This window comes from Notamacropus eugenii, chromosome 6, assembly GCF_028372415.1.
Source record: "Notamacropus eugenii isolate mMacEug1 chromosome 6, mMacEug1.pri_v2, whole genome shotgun sequence".
NCBI classification, from domain to species: domain Eukaryota; kingdom Metazoa; phylum Chordata; class Mammalia; order Diprotodontia; family Macropodidae; genus Notamacropus; species Notamacropus eugenii.
The window spans coordinates 97,448,278-97,466,945 of record NC_092877.1 but is presented as its reverse complement, the minus strand read 5'-3'; the positions used below and the strand labels follow the sequence as shown (position 1 = coordinate 97,466,945).

Below are 18,668 nucleotides of genomic sequence, written 5' to 3'. Positions count from 1 at the left end.
TCTAAATAGATGGAAATTAGGAGCAGGTATGAATATTGCTATCCATGTGAAAGATCAGTATGGATGACTGGATATATACATTTGAGAGTAGGACTTTCTCTTTTCTCTCTATATTCTCTCTTTTGGTGACCCCAACAGATCTTGTGGATTCAGTTATGATCTCTATGCAAATAACTCTCAAATCTGTATTTCAGTCATAACTGGTCCCACACTGCAGTATTCATAACTGCTCCTTCTTTCCTAAAAAGTCTTACCTAATTTTCCCACTTCTGCTGAAGGAACCATGAATACATTTTTTAACTCTTGCCCTCATATCATCCAAATAATGAAGTTTTTGATACATATGTGACAATTTTAACATGACAAGCTATGAAAAAGTCTCATGGAGAAAGACCAGATGAGAGATGGCTAAGCAAGAGATCCTCCTCTTCACCACTCCACCAGTTTGAGAAAATGTTATCCAGAAACTAGCAATGCATAATGTCAGGGTATACTATATTATTAAAACTAGAAATTTAAATTCATTACTTAAATTTATAAAAATGAAATAATTGTACAAAGGAATATGAGCCCATTCCAGGGTTTATTGGACTTCTTTGGAGACCAATTTGTTGACTACTTTGCTCCTGGTGGTGGTGCTACTTCTGCAGTACAGAAAAGATCTCTCTCTCTCTCTCTCTCTCTCTCTCTCTCTCTCTCTCTCTCTCTCTCTTCTCTTTACATGTTATCTATCTATCACATACATGAGATCACGGTTTTGATGCTAGTTCTCCTGCTTTGTCAGAAAAAAATATAGCAGGGGAGAGAAAACAATACCTGACGTAGAAAACTGATAACAATTCAGGTCATAACCCCTTAACCTCCTGACGAAAATTGAATGTAAACTTCTTGAAGGCAGGAATTTTTCTTTTTCTTTTTCTTTTCTTTTTTTTGGTTTAGCATTTTTATCCTCAGCACGAGATGAGCTGGCCAGAGGCCTGACTTTCACATTTATTGAATACATGAATCTAGGAAAGTTCCTTGGACTTTCAGTGTTGTGAGTCATGCTCTGTAATGCTAATGAGATTATAGATTACTCATTGGAAGTGTCTGTTTGACCAGATGAGTCTCTGGGTAGCTGCTAAGGAGTTCCCCAGCTTTGAAAACCCAGATGTTGGTGCTTCTCTCTCTGGTATCTATGTATATATGATCAGACAGTTATCTGTCTGTTGATCGGTCAAACAGTTGGAAAACCTGTCTGTTGATTTTGATTTGTCTGTATTTTCTCTGAAGTTCAGGGTACTATTTCCCCTGAACTAAGTGAATGATATATGTACTTGATTAAAGTGATTGTTGACCCCTCAGATGTTGCCTTTCCTTTTAGAAAAGCAGATCAAAGAATCTTTGATAGCAGGCCCTCCTGTGTATGGCAGGGTGCTTGATTTTACACCCTCTAAGATTATAAGTTGCAGAAGAGACACCAACTTGCATTGGTGGCAGGGATTTCCTCATTCAGCAACTCTCTATACCAATGATCTTGTCTTCATTCTCCCTTCTACAGCATGTCTCAGAGGGCCTGGAGACACCTACTACTTCTACTCCTACTCCTACTTCTACTACCACTACTACTAGCAAACATTATATAACACTTCAAAGTTTATAAAGCATTCTACATGTACTATCTCATTTTATTTATTCAATAAACCTCTGTGGTAGGTGCTAATAAATGCTCCCCCCTTCTAGGGAAGCTGGGACACTGAAGAGAGGAGGGAGCAAATTCCAGGCATGGGGGACAGATAGCCAATTAAAATACCCAGAGTATTAAGTGACTTGCTAAAAGTCATACAGCTAATAAGCCGTGAGGGAGGGATGGGAACCCAGGTCTCTTCTTCACCTCATAGCCTAGTTTTGCCACTATACTATACTGACTTGTTCCTTGGTTTGGACCATTTGTTGAATTGTATTGAACTGAAGAAACTGCCAATCACATGACAAAAAAAAAGATGAATAATATGAAAGACATTTTTGTCTGATAACATGATATAATGAGAAACCTGCTAGAAGAATGGAATTCAAATAAGAGAATGACAGAAGGTCAGACTTAGAAGTGACCACAGAGGCCATCTAGCCCTACCCACACCTGAAAAAGAGTTCCCTCCCCTACCCAATACTCATCCAGACTTTGCTATAAGAATTCTAGTGAGAGAGGACCCAACTCCCTCTAAGGGGACCTGTTCCATGTCTAGATGACTCTGATCTTTAGCAAGTTTTTCCTACATTAACTCTAAGTCTTCCTCTTTGCAAATTTTGTCCATTGCACTCTGGTGCACCATGAGTGTTACATGGAAAGATCTTGAGGCGTTGCCCAATCTTCATTGCCCTCCTTTAAGTGCTTTGAGGCTTGTCAAATTTCTTCCCATAATATGAGGGCTAGAACTGAATCCCTCATCCCAAAAGAGATTGTCATTAACCTAGTTCTTAACGTTACATATCTCTTAACTGAGCCCAAGACCACTTACGTTGGTTTTTGGCTACCACATCACACTGTTGATTCATATTGAGCTTGACATCCACTAAAATTCCCAAATATATTTAGGAAACTTACCAAACTATACATTTCCTGTAGCATGCTTGGAAAGTTGATTTTTTAATGCAAGTGTCAGACGATATCTGTAATATTGTATAAAATATATTGTTGTATATATGTATATATGTGTGTGTGTATATGTGTATACGAAATTATGGCACATAAAACCATTATAAAAGTATATATTATATTATAGAATTGCTTCCACATGATTATTGATATGTACATTATATAAGAATTGAACACTGAAGAACATACATATATAAGTATTATGTAATATAAATATCATAAAAGTATAAAAGCACCATGTAAACAAAATGCAAAGTATAAAATATTATTTTACATATAAAATATACTTTATTAAGTTGAAATTTCTATATTTATATATTTAAACCTACATCTAAGGATATATACTCATATATATGAATTTTAAATTTTACTTTATTAGCATTGGTTCAACATTCTATGCTTGCATGATTTTTCTCAGATCTTGAATCTCTCAACTAATGTGTCACCTATTTTTCTAACTTCCTATCCCCTAGAAATTTAATAAGCACTAGATTTATTTCTTCATTCCAATCACTGATAAAAACATAAAATAGCATAAATATAGTGGTCCTATTTGACAAATCATTCATCTTTCTCAGTCTCTGTTTCATAAAGTGTAAAAATCTTCCCATTCCTTCCTTACAGAAATATTGTATTAGATAGGATTTTATATGTTAACCACTCTGAAAATCTCAACTTCTATATAAATGAAAGTTGATATTATTACTACCATCAACACTATCAATACCACCAAATGAGATCATCTATTTAAAGCCCTTTACAACTGTATTACTGTACAGAAGCAAGCATTATTATTTTGAAGGAGAAACTCTAATGATCCAAAACCTAGTGAGTGCAATGGTGTTTGATAGAAGAGCACTGATGTTGGAGCTCTAAAACCTGGGATCAAATTCAAGGTTGGCCACTTACTAGCTTAACACCTAAGACAAGACACTTCATTTCCCTAAGCCTCAGCATCCTCATTTATAAAATGAGGGAATTGAACTGGATGATCTCTGATATATTTGATGATCTCTAATAAATCTAAATCTGTTTTTAAATCTAGATAAGATGAAAGGCCATCCAGAAGTAAGTCACTGAATACTTTGAGAAGTGAAGGAATAACCAGAGAAAGGAAGAGTCAGAGTTTCCAAAAAGGCAAACTAATAGATAATGCCAACGAAAATTCATCTCTTAATTTAATTTAAACACTCTTTATTTAGGGTCATGTTTCATGACTGGGAAGGCAGTAAATCCAATGACTTGGCTAAAACTACAGAGTAATTCAGGGAAGGCTGCAAGGATATAAGTGAGAATTTCTTTGAGCTTTCAGCCATTTTTTAGAACAGTAAATCACTAGTCAATAACCATGAGGTAAGTGATCAATGTGTGTCATAGGTGCTGGACATAAAGAGAAAATGAAAATATTCCCTGGTTGCAGAAACCTAGCTTCTATTTGGGGGAGGTATCATGCACAAATGCAGTATAAACACAAAGTAATTTAGTGAGAGAAGATACTAAAAGTTGGAGAATCAAAAAAACCTTCATGTAGAAGGTGGTGCCAGAGCTGAGTCTTGAAACCAGGAATTCCACAAGGAATCATGGAAGAGAGGGAGCACATTTCAGGGTTTTCTCACACATATTAAAATAAATAAAAGCTAATATCCATTTAGTATTTTTAAGTTTGCAAAGCAAAAAATGCGTGTGCTTACATATGAATATATAAATTCTCAATTGAAATGCCAGACTCTAAGCAACTAATGAACCCCAAGCTATTCTGTTGCTTTACTTGCTTTCACAAAAGCCACAGTTAGTCCAGAAGTGCTGTGATGAATTAGAATTTCCTATGAAGAAGAAACTTATTTCAAGGAGACGATGCCCTTAGCCAGGCAAGATCTTTCCGAAAGTTGGGAAATCAAGAATGCTGACTAGTTGATGATAGAGAAACAATATAGAATACCAAAGAGATGATAATATGATAGAATTCCCCTAATTAGCACCCCCATGGAAACAAAAATATGCTAATTAAGCAATCATTCCGATTAACAGAGACTCCAAGGAATAGTTTGTACAGCATGATGTTCACTTTTAATTAATGAATTGTTTTTTTAAAAAGTAACTGGAAAGTATGGCCATTTTTAATGTATACAGAAAGTTTGATTCTATCAAATGGATGTACCAATTTATTGTTAAGAATTTGCCCTGTGAAATAAATAAAATAAATGGTGTTGAATCCTTCAATAAGCATGTTTGTAGCCAAAATCTTTTGGATACTGGTAGAATTGACTGGATTTCAAGATTTTCTGAATAGCAACCTTGCTCCTCCATTTAATGTTTGCTGTAGTGGTCACATAATGCTAGTGAAACTGCATGTGGATGCATAATCAATGACAAATTCATAGTTAAATGATGGATTTGAAACCATACTATACCTTAAATTGGGTCTGGGACCAGCTACCACACTGATGACATGCTAGCTTTCTTGTTACAGTTTTCTCCTGTTTTACCTGTCAGCTAATTATGTGCCGTTTGCATGTCAATGTAGTAGAATCCAGGGACAAATTCCAGCTCCAGTAAGTACTATTTTGCAGGTATCAGAAACAGACAAGGCCTCCAATATGACTCAAGTTTATTACTGTGCAACATTGGCTGTTAGATTCATAGAGCGCTCTTCAACTACTGTCATTCCAAAAACACAAAAATAGTAAATGCAAAATATTGTCAGTGACATATCTTTACATATGGAGTATTTACTCTAACATATGTACACAATACACTCACTGGTAGAAATATCTATAGTCTTTTAACAAAGATCACATTTTACCTAGCAAGCTGGTACCTTATGGTGGATCTTTCTCCATGGTAGGTGGTGAATAAGGGTAGAGAAATGTCATTTTAGCAGCTGTAGAGGCCAGAGAAAAGTCATTTCTCCCTTCCTCTAGAATCAGAAACACCTGGAAAGGATGCATTAGATGTTCTGTGAGTGGAATATTCATCTTACCTCCAACCACTTTCCACTTGGGTTCCCACTCTTAAATCCCCAAACTACCTGCCTCTGAAGGCACAGACCAACAAAATAAAACAAACTAACAAAAATAACATAAACTTCAGTAAAAACACACAAAACAACCCACTGGACATACCCCTTATCAGAGAGACGTCAAAATCATGTATAGATATAAATACATCAGGAAAGACACCTGGTGAATCTTCAATCACTGGGTTTGTAGTGGATGGCTGCATGGAAGATTCATTGCCTATGTTTTTCTCACTCCAGCTTAGTTTTTCGTCTTGCACCTGTAGAATGATGAGGCCAATTTCAGAAACTCAGTGGATCTTCTCTACTAGGCCTTCCTTTAAATAAATCATTTAATTATATTTCTACAGGTGCAGAATTGTAAATAAGCTTCCTGGAGCAAGGGCTTTCCTGCTCATAGAACCTGGCCAGATGATGTATTTATTCTATTCTTGACTCTGCTGCTGCTGATAGTTTTATCTTAATTAGAATCCTCTCTTTTCTTTTTTCCCCATAGGATGAAGAAGAAGAGTCCTTTGAGTATTTTGATGAAAATCACTGACCTGTTATATATGAGATCCTCAAGGACAAGGGCAGTTTTGATTTTGTCTTTCTATCCCCAGCATCTGGTACACAATAAGAATGGAAATATTGCTATTTTTTAAGATTGGACTGAATCCTCCCTTTGTTTTTTTCTTCAGTTATCCAACCCACATTCACATTCCTGGATAACACTCATTTTATTTATTATAAAATTTATTGTACTTTATTATACCTTTTCTATGTGCCCCCCTCAAATGGTCCAGCTTTCTCCTGTTACTACTAAAGGAAAAATTCAAAGTAGCTCAATTTAGTAGATTGAGGAAAGTCATGTGAATCATGATACTTCGGGCTGTAGTGATGGACTACAATTACAATACATTAAGCACTTGTGATGGAAATAAATACATCTGTAACTTATCGTTTTAGAGAAGTTGCCTGAGAGGTCAGCAACTTGGTTACTTGGGACCTCTCCTTCTGGAGTCATCTGCTTGAGATTACATGATATTCAAGGGTATGGAGATAATTTCTAGAACCACTGCTCCACTTTGGATATTTTCTTATAGGTAGTGGTATTTCTTGTCTTTTTTATTAAAAAATATATCTTTGACATCTATATAAGACACTAAGAGGCTTTCTTTTTGTTAAGTCAGGAACTGAGTTGCAGCTCTTATGGGATGATGATGATGGCAGTGGTGGTGGTGGTGGTGATGATGATGATGATGATGATGATATCATGGACCTGTGCTTCCAATCAATTTCATGTATGCAATTGTAAAAAGTAATGAGACTAGAAGGTACAGATTATATTTGATCCATGGGCTGGATAGCAGCATCTTTATTATGGGGTTATTTTATTCCTATATTATTTAAATTAACAGGTGACATGGTACATTATCCTTGTTGAAAATATTGTTTGAGGCTAATTACTCCAACAGCTGGTCAACCAATTTGTGAACTGTTCGTAAAAGAACTTGTTACCCTTGTTTAGTTTTTGTTTTAGTTTTATTGATTTTTCCCATTACGAACATTTACAGATTATTCTCATTTCATGAGTAATTAATTAAAGTCCATGCAACATTTGCCTCTGAAGCACCACCCCCACTTTTCTATTTTTTATTAAATTAACAGGAACATATTTTATCTCCCTTCCACCTTGACCCTATTTTAGAAGAAAAGAAAAACAAATTTCCTTTAACAAATGTGCATGGTCAAGCAAAACGATATCCCTCAATGGTTGTATAGGATATGTGTGTGTGTGTGTACACACATATGTATGTATGTGTGTGTATATGTATAGCTATGCATATATACATATAGAGAATATGTATACCATATATCATTGAGTATATATGTACATATATATGTATGTATGCATATACATGTATATGTATATGTATATGTGTGTGTATATCACTATTACTTCAGCATATCACTATCTTTTTGTGACAAGGTATTAGAAGTCAGTTCATATCCAATCTCATCATTTAACTACACAGATGAGAGTAACTGAAATTCATGTACACTTTATCCTCACTTTCCCCATGCCTCCTAAATCCTAATCCAAGGAGTAAACCCAACACTCCAGAGATTCAAATGTGGACAAACTTGCAAAGCACTCATGCTTAATGAGTAGCTTCTACACAGTTACATCACTCTTGCACCATAGTCTTGCACTACTGTGCAGTTTCACTCCAATAATCAAACCATCAAATTCTACACCCTAAATAGTAATCAATACACTCTGTCACAATCAACCGAATGACCGTTTCCTGGATGCATGTGTTCCATTGATTACCAACCTCAGGAGAATATCCTAATTTTTTTTGTAGATAATCTATAAGCAACTAACAACTGTAAGTCACTGTAAATTTTCTTCTCTTTAAGTACAGTACCCTTCCACTTATATCTCTGAGGAGTTGAACAACCGGAATGACATACACCAATAATAAAAATGCTCATTGCACATGCAAAATGCAAATTTTCATTCACCTCCAACCCTTATCTGGGCAATGGTATACTTTTTCCTACTTGGCTTGACACTCAAAAGACTCACAAGATTGTTAGCTGGAATGGACCTTAGTGATCAAGTCCATTCCCCTCATTTTATAAGGAAACTGAGGCCCAGAAACATTAGGTAGGTTGGTCATGGTTAATCTATAAGTGTCTGATACTGAATTTGAACCCATCTTTCTGACTATATGTCCAACATTTTGCTAATTTTTTATATATACTGGACCAATGCACTCTTCTAAAAATGTCAGCAATGAGTAAAAATGAATAGTGATTTAAAATGAAATTGATTTCATCATTTATCATCAATGTAGTTATGATTCTCCCAACTTTCTTATGCATGAATAAGAGTGAAGTCCTGGTGGTAATTTATGAGATCCAGGCCATTAAAGTTCTGTTTGTAAATTATCTGGCATTTATTTTTGAACAAGTGCCACACCAATTCTCAAGAAAGAAATCTAGACTCTTGGCATAAAGACATTCCTGGCAGAATGTCAATCAGCAGTGGTATCCATAATGTAGAGGGAAGCTAGGTGGTACACCAGTGCAGGAGCTAGGAGGACCTGAGTTCAAATTTCACCTCAGACACTTGACACTCACTAGCCATGTGACCTTGGCCAAGTCACTTAACCCCAATTGCCTCATCCTGGGTCATCTCCAGTCATCCTGATGAATATCTGGTCACTGGATTCAGAGGGCTCTGGAGGAGAAGTGAGGCTGGTGATCTGCACAACACTCCCTCCTCAAAAAAGCAAAGTCAAGTGCAAGTCATGTCATTATTTCTCTGATGGCATGGTCTTCTTCAGCAAACACACACATTCATAATGTGGAGAAACTAATGTAATATATCGTTTGCATGCATTTCTTCTGATTCCATATACTTCTATTTCATTTCATTCTTGAGACCTTGAGACCTTTCTCATAACTGATTCAAAAAATTCAAATGATATTCCCATTCATTGTATTTCAAATTTCTTCATCTTAGTACCTACTAATATACCTGGATTCATTTTCCTTTTGAGCTGAACTCAAATGGTTAGCCTTCTCTACCATCAAAAAATCATTTAAATTTGATGGCATGTGCTATACCTTTATAGTGTTCAAACATCATTATCTACTACGAAATCACACACACACACACACACACAAAGTGTAGATAGATACTTCCTATCAGTCAAGTATGACTATGGTTGGAGTAGGGACTATGTCTTCTGTTAAGTCTGAATGTCCATAATAACTAAATATTGTTTATGCCCTGTCACATCAGGATTCTTCTGTTTCCCTAATGACTCTTCCATGACTCTTAGACAAAATTGACCGCTATTTTGATATCTGTAAGGCATATTATATAGTCTTCACTGGATATACATGAAAAGGAAAATAACTTCTGCAGGAATTATTGAGCAGATGACAATTAGCAATGCCTATGATCCTTCATCTCATCTTAGCCAACATCAGGATAATTCCATAAAACTTTATCCAAGTAATTTCCAAAATCGCTGTTTTGAGATTTGTGGCACAGCGGCTAGAGCAGTAGGTTTGACTGAAAAAAAGACTATGTTTTGAATTCTACTTCAGGTATTTCCTAGATGTGTGACCCAGGGCAAATCATGAAACCTTTCTCAGTCTCATTGGCCTCGTCTGCAAAATGGAAAAAAATAATAGCAGCTAACTCAAAGGGCTGTGGTGAGTATTAAATATGATAATGTACATAAAGTTCTGTGTAAAACTTAAAATGTGCATCTATGTGGTACAATGGATAGAATGGCAGCCCCAAGTCAGGAAGACTCATTCTTCATGAGTTCAAATCTGGCCTCAGACTCTTACTAACTGTTTGACCCTGGCCAAGCTACTTGACCCTCACTTTCCTCATCTACAAAGTGAGCTAGAAAAGGAAATGACAAACCACTCCAGAACCTTTTCCAAGAAAACCCCAAATGATGTCACGAAGTGTTGGACACAACTAAAAATGATTAAACAAAAACTTAAAACGCTCTAGATGTTATAATTATTAGTCACAATGTTCAAATGTAACCAGTGGTATTCTCACACCACTCTTTATTATGGAATCATAAGAGTAACAGAGTTAGAAAAAAAACTTTAGAACTCTTCAGTCCAAACTGTACCAAAACAGTATAAAGTGAACAGTTGGTCTAATTTAAAGAAGTAGGGTGACTAATTAATCTATGTTTTTTACAACTTTCAGCTTCCTGAGGAGATGAGAGGACACAGGAATGAAAAGGCTATGTTCTGACATCCCAAAGGAAAAAGAGAAAGCAGCAATTAGCCCCAAAGACCGTATACTCAATGGAAGAGAAAATACAGATAAGCATACTAAATAAAAATAGGTAAAGAGAGAATTCTGAACACTGAACTACATTTACCATGACACTTAACATTATTGAAGCCATTTGTCCTATAAAGAATTCAATGGGGTTCTGGGGTGCTGCACTAGTCAACTTCATCTTACTTTTAGCTTGTCAATATTTCTAAAAGTGGTTTCCAAAGCTATCAAACAGATTGCAAAAATTCACCCCTAGAATCATTCTTTATAATTAAGTTGGATTTATACTGAGAATGCAAGGACGGTTCAAAATTAGAAAAAAACAATAAACATAATTAATCATAATAGAAACATCAAACTACATAAGTATCTCCATAGATACAGAAAAATCCTTTGACAGAGTAGCATATCCATTTATACAGGGGTAGCTAGTTCATGCCATGGATAGACTGCCAGACCTAGAATCAGGAAGACTCCTCTTCCAGAGTTCAAATAGGGTCTCAAATAGTTCTAGCTGTGTGACCATGGGCAAGTCACTTAATCCCCTTTGCCTCAGTTTCTACCTCTATAAAGTGAGTTGGAGAAGAAAATGGCAAACCACTCCAGTATCTTTACCACAAAAATTCCAAATGAGATCACAAAGGGTCTGACATGACTAAAACAAGTGAACAACAATTATATTTATTTATGCTAAGAAATAAAATAAAAATCCTATGAAATAAAGGCATAGAAAGATCTCTCTTTTAATATAATAAGGATATATCTAAAACTAAAAAAGCAAGCATTATATGCAATGGGGAAACACTGAAAGCTTTTCCAATGTAGAAATAAAACAAGGTTACCTTCAATATTATTATTTGATATAGAAATGATGGCAAAAAAAACAATAAGACAAATAAATTAAAGGAATAAAGATAGAAAAAGGAAACAAAGCTATCTCTATATGTTAATAATAGCTTACTTAGAAAATCTTGGTGAATCATCAAAGAAATTAATTGAAATCATAATTTCTGCAAAGTTTCAGGCTACAAAATTAAACCACAAATATCACCAGAATTACAAATAATAGAAATGAAATAGAAATAAAATGAAATAGAAAAATAAAGGAAATGAAAATATTATTCAAAATAAATACAAAATATACAAAATAACTTGGATTGAGTAATCAAAATACAATCAATTCCTGTAGAGATCCAATTAAAAATACTCCTTAAAGAAATAAAGAAAACTTAAACATCTGGAGGACTATGCAGAATGGATAGATGGACCTTGTCAGTACAATAATAATGATAATACTATACCAAAATTCATTACAAATTTAGCGCTATAGCAAAGTGCCAGAGAAATATTTTGCAACATCAGACAAAATAATGACAAAATTCTTTTGGAGGAACAAAAGATCTAGGAAGTCAAGCAAATGTTGTAAAAGTTGAAGTTAGAAACAAGTGAATTCACAATTGATAAATCCCAAAATATTAATTACCTAGGAAAGAACTTTTTAAGTAGTAAGAACATTGGAAAGTAACATGACAGAAATTAAAGGCTAATATCTAAGATATATAATGAGACGAAAAATAAGACCTCAAATAAATAAGCAAAAAAAGAACTGAGATTAACACAAATGTCTACTGATTAGGGCAGGGGTAAACAAACTACAGCATATGCATATAATGGATTATTACTTGCTGGACCAAAATAAATGATAAATATGATGAACCGAGAAAAGTTTGGGAAGATTTCTATAAACTTCTACAATATGGAATTAGCAGGATAATGTATACAATGCATTCCACATTTCGTTCTATGTAAACAGAAGTAATAGCAACAAGAAAAATGAATACTGAATGTTGGAAAATTATATTGTTCAAATTTGATCCTCAAAAAGAGGATCCTGGCAGAGGTAGGGTCCATAGGTGTGAAGAACTCAACACAGCTTCAGAATTTTGGGATGTTTTGATTGGAATCGCTGGGCATCTCTTTTTCTTTTCTGTTTTTCTGATAATAGCCTCTCATCAGACACATCTTTTTTTAATTTTCTTTTTTATTCTGAAATTAAATATTAAAAAATATGCAATATTTATTTCCAATATAAAAAAATTATGTTCTGCACAGTAGAACATAAAAAGAGGATTCTATAGAAACTATAAATCTCTATTTCACCCTACTATTATTTTTAAGTATATAATACATTCTGCCTGTTGCCTTTACAACTGTCATGTTCATCTGTACTACTTTCTGGACTTTCTTCTGTTTTTTACGTGTATTTTTTTAAAAAGTTACAAAGCTTTCTTTTATTGACATTACTATTGTTAAACCCTTTCCCTTCCCTTCCTTCTCTTCCCTATCATTAACCAAGAGAAAGTGGAAGAGAAGGAGGATAGATCTTTCAACAAATAAGAATCCACCTAGTGATCCTATCTGAAGATGTATGTCTCTTCAGCAACTATCTATCTATCACCTCTTTGTCAGGAGATAGATAATATATCTCATGCTAGGACTTCTGGAGACATGGTTAACAATTTTATTTATCAGAGTTCTTAAGATCTACTAAGTCTGGTTTTTTTGCTTTGCAATGTTGTGTGGTCTTTGTACTAAAAATGCTATCCTGGTTGTTCTCAAGACAGTCTGCGTAAATTCATACTATCAAAGATTGTCTTAAATGTTCCCTTCATCATTTCTTCTGGCACAATAATATCTCATTATATTTATAAACCCAAATTGGTTCAGCTATTCACCGGTTGTATAAGAGGCTGCCTAAAGCACCCCCTGAGTTTTTAATCTGTTTTCTTCCTCCCCCTTAACTCGCCTCCTGCAGGATCAAGAAGTCTGTCTGATTTGTGACTATGTGTTCAACCTCTTTTTTTCTCATTTTGTAATGGACAAATATTGACTTTCAATTTTATGGGAATAAAAGTGAGTTGTATCTGATGTTCACCTTCTTACTTTGTCTCCACATTCTTCTTTCATGCACCCCAACTATGGGAAATAGAAGGTTCTGCTCCCTTCCTCCTCCTTCCTAGATCAGAGTATTACTAGTTTAACCTTCCATTTTCTTTCCCCTTTTAAAACCTAAAAATTGGCAATCCACCCCTAACAACCAATAATTTTATTATTAAACTTTCAATATACTTTGAAAATATTAAGGTTCAAAGTCACACTTGTTTCTTCTCCCCTCTTAGAATATGAGCACTGTAACCTCATACAACTCCATTTCAACTGTTCAAATAAATGTGCCTTTCTAAGTTTCTCTGGGCTTTGGGTTTGTATTTCATAACTCCTACTCTGCTCTGGTCTTTCCATCAGAAAATCTTGAAACTCTATTCCATGATTCTTAAATCATTTCCCCTCCACATTATCTAGGTCTTTTGTTTTTGATATCAGATAATTTATATTTTTCCTATTTGTTTCAATCTTTAAAAAAAATTTGTACTATTCCATTCTGTCTCCAGGAGTCATTGCTTTCTTCTAAGTCTAGTCTAGTGTTCAGAGAATCCATTTTTTTTATATAAGATATATCACTCTCTCTATTAAACTACTCATTCTCCAAATTTTTCCCGTGAATTTTTATTTTTTTTTCGGGGAAAACTTTTTATTGTAAGTGCAGTGAGACAGCTGGACACAGTTTAGATGATTCCAATTTTGTTGGCAACATCCAAAGCATCATAGTCTAGAGCAAGACAGACATAAGCTTTCTTCTCTCCATCAGGCCGGATCAGTGTGTTGACCTTGGCCACATTGATGTCATACAGCTTCTTTTCTGCCTGCTTGATCTGATGCTTGTTGGTCTTGACATCCACAATGAAAACTAGGGTGTTGTTGTCCTCAATATTCTTCATAGCAGACTCAGTGGTCAAGAGAAACTTAATGATGGCATAGTGATCAAGCTTGTTTCTCCAAGGGGCACTTTTCCGAGGGTATTTGGGCTGCCTTCTTAGTCTTAGTGTCTTAGGTCGCTGGAAGGTGGGGGATGTTCGGATCTTCTTCTTTTTTGTGGCTATGGACACCCTTCAACACTACTTTCTTGGCCTTCAAGGCCTTGCACTTGGCTTCCATCTTGGGGGGGGACAACGGCTTCCTTCTTTGCCTTTGGTGCCATCTTGGGGGAAAAGCAAATTTTTAAATTTTATTAAAAAAATCTCTGCCCCAGAGTAAAATGTAAGTACTTGCACCCTCTCTTCTTGACCTTGAAAAACACATTGAATGTTGCTCCAGGAAAAATCCAGGAATACTGGAGGCAGCAGAAGTGACACAGCAATCTTTTAGCTTGGGAGACTAGGGAGATTGGCGGGAAGGGTCCCTCTTTCTGTGGCTGAAGGGGACTAGTGCAGGACTGGAGGCATCCCAGGAAGCCCCACCTCAGCAGACCAGCAGGAGATCCTGAGTCCCAGGGAGGTGGAGCTAGTAAGCACCAACACCAGGACACCAGGCATGCCTTACCATAACCATGGCAACTGGGCAGATACTAGCACAGACAGGGTTTACCAGCCACTGACCCTGCCCATGCTCCAGTGCAGCCCTAGGGGAGAAGACCTCCAGCAGCCAGACCACTCCTCCCCCACACTCCACTCTGTAAACTTCAGGGTAACCACAGGGAAAATTAGATAATTGTCACTTCACCTCAGACTTAACACACACCAGCCAGTTCAGGATCAAGTAATCTGCTGCTTTATATATCTTGTTGTTGAAAGAACCAGAGGTCACAGCATACAAAGCCATTAGCCAGGCCCCTAGCTCCCAGCACAAGAAATGTGGGGCAGAGTTCCCTGTGCCCCAGAAGCAGTGATCCACTTTAAAATTCAGGGAAAAGACAATCAACATAAGAAGAAGCAAATTAGAAAAGCAAAGGCCATAGAATCTTGTGACAAGGACAGGGAAGATCAAAATCCAAATTCAGAAAAGGACACCATTGACACTGTAGTCACATCTGAAACCTCAAAATGAAATAGGAACTGATCTCAGCTCAAAGATCATTCTTGGAAGAGCTCAAGAAGGATTTTAAAAGCCAAATTAGAGAGGTAGAAGGAAAACTGGCCAATGATTCTAAAAATACAATCAACGCCTTAAAAAGTAAAATGTGCCAAATGGATAAGGAGGTAAAAAAACTAACTAGAGAAAATAAATCCTTAAAAGGAAAAAAATGGACAAATGTAAAAGGAGGTACGAAAGATAATTGAAGAAAAAGTTTGTTAAAAATTTGAATTACACAAGGAGAAGCCAATAACTCTATGAGGCATCAAGAATTAGTCAAACAAGATCTAAAGAATGAAAAAGTAGAAGAAAATGTAAAATATCTGATTGGAGAAACAATTGACATGGAAAATAGATCCAGGTGAAAAAAATCTAAGAATTATTGATCTCCTGGAAAACCAAGATGAAAAACAGAGCCTGGACAGTACCTTCCAAGAAATCATCAAGGAAAACTTCCCTTTGGTCCTAGATCCAAAGGACAAAACAGTGATCAAAAGAATCCACCAATCACATCCTGAAAGAGATCCCAAATTGAAAATGCCAAGGAATATCATTGCCAGATTTCAAAATTATCAGATCAAGGAGAAAATACTGCATGCAGCCAGAAAAAAACAATGCAAATATTGAGGAACTACAGTCAAGATCACAAAGGACCTTGAAGTTTCTACACTAAAAGATTGAAGAGAATGGAATATGATATTCCATAAGGCAAAAGAGCTTGGACTACAACTACAATAACAGTTATCCAGCAAAACTGAGCATAATATTTCAGGCAGGGAGATGTACATTCAATGAAATAAGGGATTTCCAAACCTTCCTGATGAAAAGGTCAGAGCCCCATGGAAAATTTGATCATCAAACACAAGACGCAAAAGAGGCATAAAAAGGTAAAGAAGGGAAAATGTTATTCAATATGGACAAACTGTTTACACCCATATATGGGAGGATGATGCTTTTAATCCTGAGAACTGTATATTTATTATGACATTTAAAAGGGATATACATAGATAGAGGGAATGGGTGTAAATTAATTGATGCAAAGAAAAAAACGTAATTAAAGGGTGTGAATGGACTGTAATGGAAGAAGAAAGGAGAAGGTATAAAAGAATAAATTATATCACATGAAGACTCACAAAAACAAATTATAGTAGAGGGAAAGAAGGGAAGGAGATGAGCATTGTTTAAGCTTTATTTTCATCAGGTTTGGTTCGAGAAGGGAACAACATAGTTAAGTATAAAAATCTAACTTGCCCTACTGGCAGTAAGAGAGGAAAGGGGAAAGAAAAGGGAGATTAGAAGGGTGGTTAGAAGGGAGGGAGGAAGTAGTAAGGGAAAAGGGAGAGGGCTGGTAGAAGGGAGGGAAGACTGAGGGAAGAGGTGGTCAAAAGTAAAATTCTTGAAGTGGGGAAAGGAAGGGAAAAATAAAAACATTAATGGAGGTGGGAAATAGGATGGAGACAAAGACACAGATAGTATTCATAAACAGAGGTTGATAGCAGAATGGATTAAAAGCTATAATCCTACAATATATTGTTTACAAGAAACAAATTTGAAACAAGGGCATACACAGAATGTAAAGGTAAAAGGCTGGAATAGAATATATTTTGCTTCACTTGAAGTAAAAAAAAAAAAGAAACACAGGTAGCCATCCTAATCTCAGACAAAGCAAAAGTAAAAATAGTTCTAATCAAAAAGATAAGGAAGGAAACTTGTCCTGCTAAAAGGCATCATAGATAATGAAGTAATATCATTGCTAAACATATATGCCCCAACTGGTATGGCATCCAAATTGTTAGGGGAAAAGTTAAGGGAATTAAAGGAAGAAACAGATCGCAAAACAATACTAATGGGGTACCTCAACCTCCTCCTCTAAGAACTTGATAAATCTAACCTCAGAATAAACAAGAAAGAATTTAAGGAGGTGTATAGAATTCTGGATAAGGTCTACATGATAGATCTTAGAAGAAAAGTGAATGGGAATAGAGAGGAATATACCTTTTTCTCAGCGGTACATGGACAAAAATTGACCTCACATGAGGGCATAAAAACCTCACAATCCAGTGCAGAAAGGTAGGAATAGTCAATATATCCTTTTTAGATCATGATGCAATAAAAATTGTATGCAATAAAGGACCATGGAAAGATAGACCAAAAATTAACCAGAAACTAAATAATCCAATCCTAAAGAACAAGCGGGTCAAACAACAAATCATAGAAACAATCAATAATGTCATTCAAGAGAATGGCAATAATGAGACCACCTACAAAAAAATTTATCTTGTGCTGTGAAAGCATTTCTTAGTGGAAGTTTTATATCTCTGAATGCTTACATGAATAAGACAGAGAAAGACGTGATCACTGAATTGGGCATGGAATTGAAAAGGCTAGAAAAAGAACAAATTGAAATCCCCAAGTAAATATCAAATTAGAATTACTGAAAGCCAAAGGAGTGATTAATAAAATTGAAATTAAGAAAAGTATTGAACTAATAAATAAAACTAAGAGCTGGTTTTTATGAATAAAAATAAAATTGATAAACCTTTGGTCAATTTGTTTTTTAAAAAAAGAAGAAAACCAAATAACCAGTATCAAAAAGGAAAAGGGTAAACTCACCTCCAATGAAGAATAAATTAAAACAATGATTAAAAAATATTTTGCCCAACTCTATGTTCATAAATTTGACAATCTTAGTGAAATTGATGAATATTTACAAAAATATAAATTGTCCAGGTTAAGAGAAGAGGAAGAAAAATATTTAAATATCCCCATCTCAGCAAAAGAAATTGAACAAGCCTTCATTGAACTACCTAGGAAAAAATCTTCAGGGTCAAATGGATTTACAAGCAAATTCTTTGAAACATTTAAAGAACAGTTAATTCCCATACTATATAGACTATTTGGGGAGACTGGCAAAGAAGGAGTCTTACCAAATTCTTTTTGTGATACAAACATGGTACTAATACCTAAATTGGGAAGAGCCAAAAGACAGAAAGAAAATTATAGACCAATTTCTCTAATGGATATAGATGGAAAAATTTAAATAAGATATTAGCCAAAAGATGACAGCAAATTATCATGAGAATAATATCAGGCAGGATTTATATCTGGAAGGCGGGACTGGTTCAATATTAGGAAAACTATCAGCATAATTGATCATAACAAAAACAAAATTAACAGAAACCATATGATTACCTCAATAGATGCAGAAAATACTTGTGACAAAATACAATATC

General features: G+C 35.3%; 1 protein-coding gene across 1 annotated transcript; it reads right to left on the bottom strand.

Moving 5' to 3' along the window:
• Nucleotides 1-14,090: 14,090 nt before the first annotated feature.
• On the bottom strand, nucleotides 14,091-14,913 carry LOC140512085 (large ribosomal subunit protein uL23-like). The gene is made up of 2 exons (XM_072621428.1): nucleotides 14,905-14,913; nucleotides 14,091-14,420 (listed from the first exon to the last, which is right to left on the bottom strand). The coding sequence occupies exons 1-2, from the start codon at nucleotides 14,911-14,913 to the stop codon at nucleotides 14,091-14,093; spliced, it is 339 nt and encodes a 112-aa protein (XP_072477529.1).
• Between the last annotated feature and the right edge of the window lie 3,755 nt (nucleotides 14,914-18,668).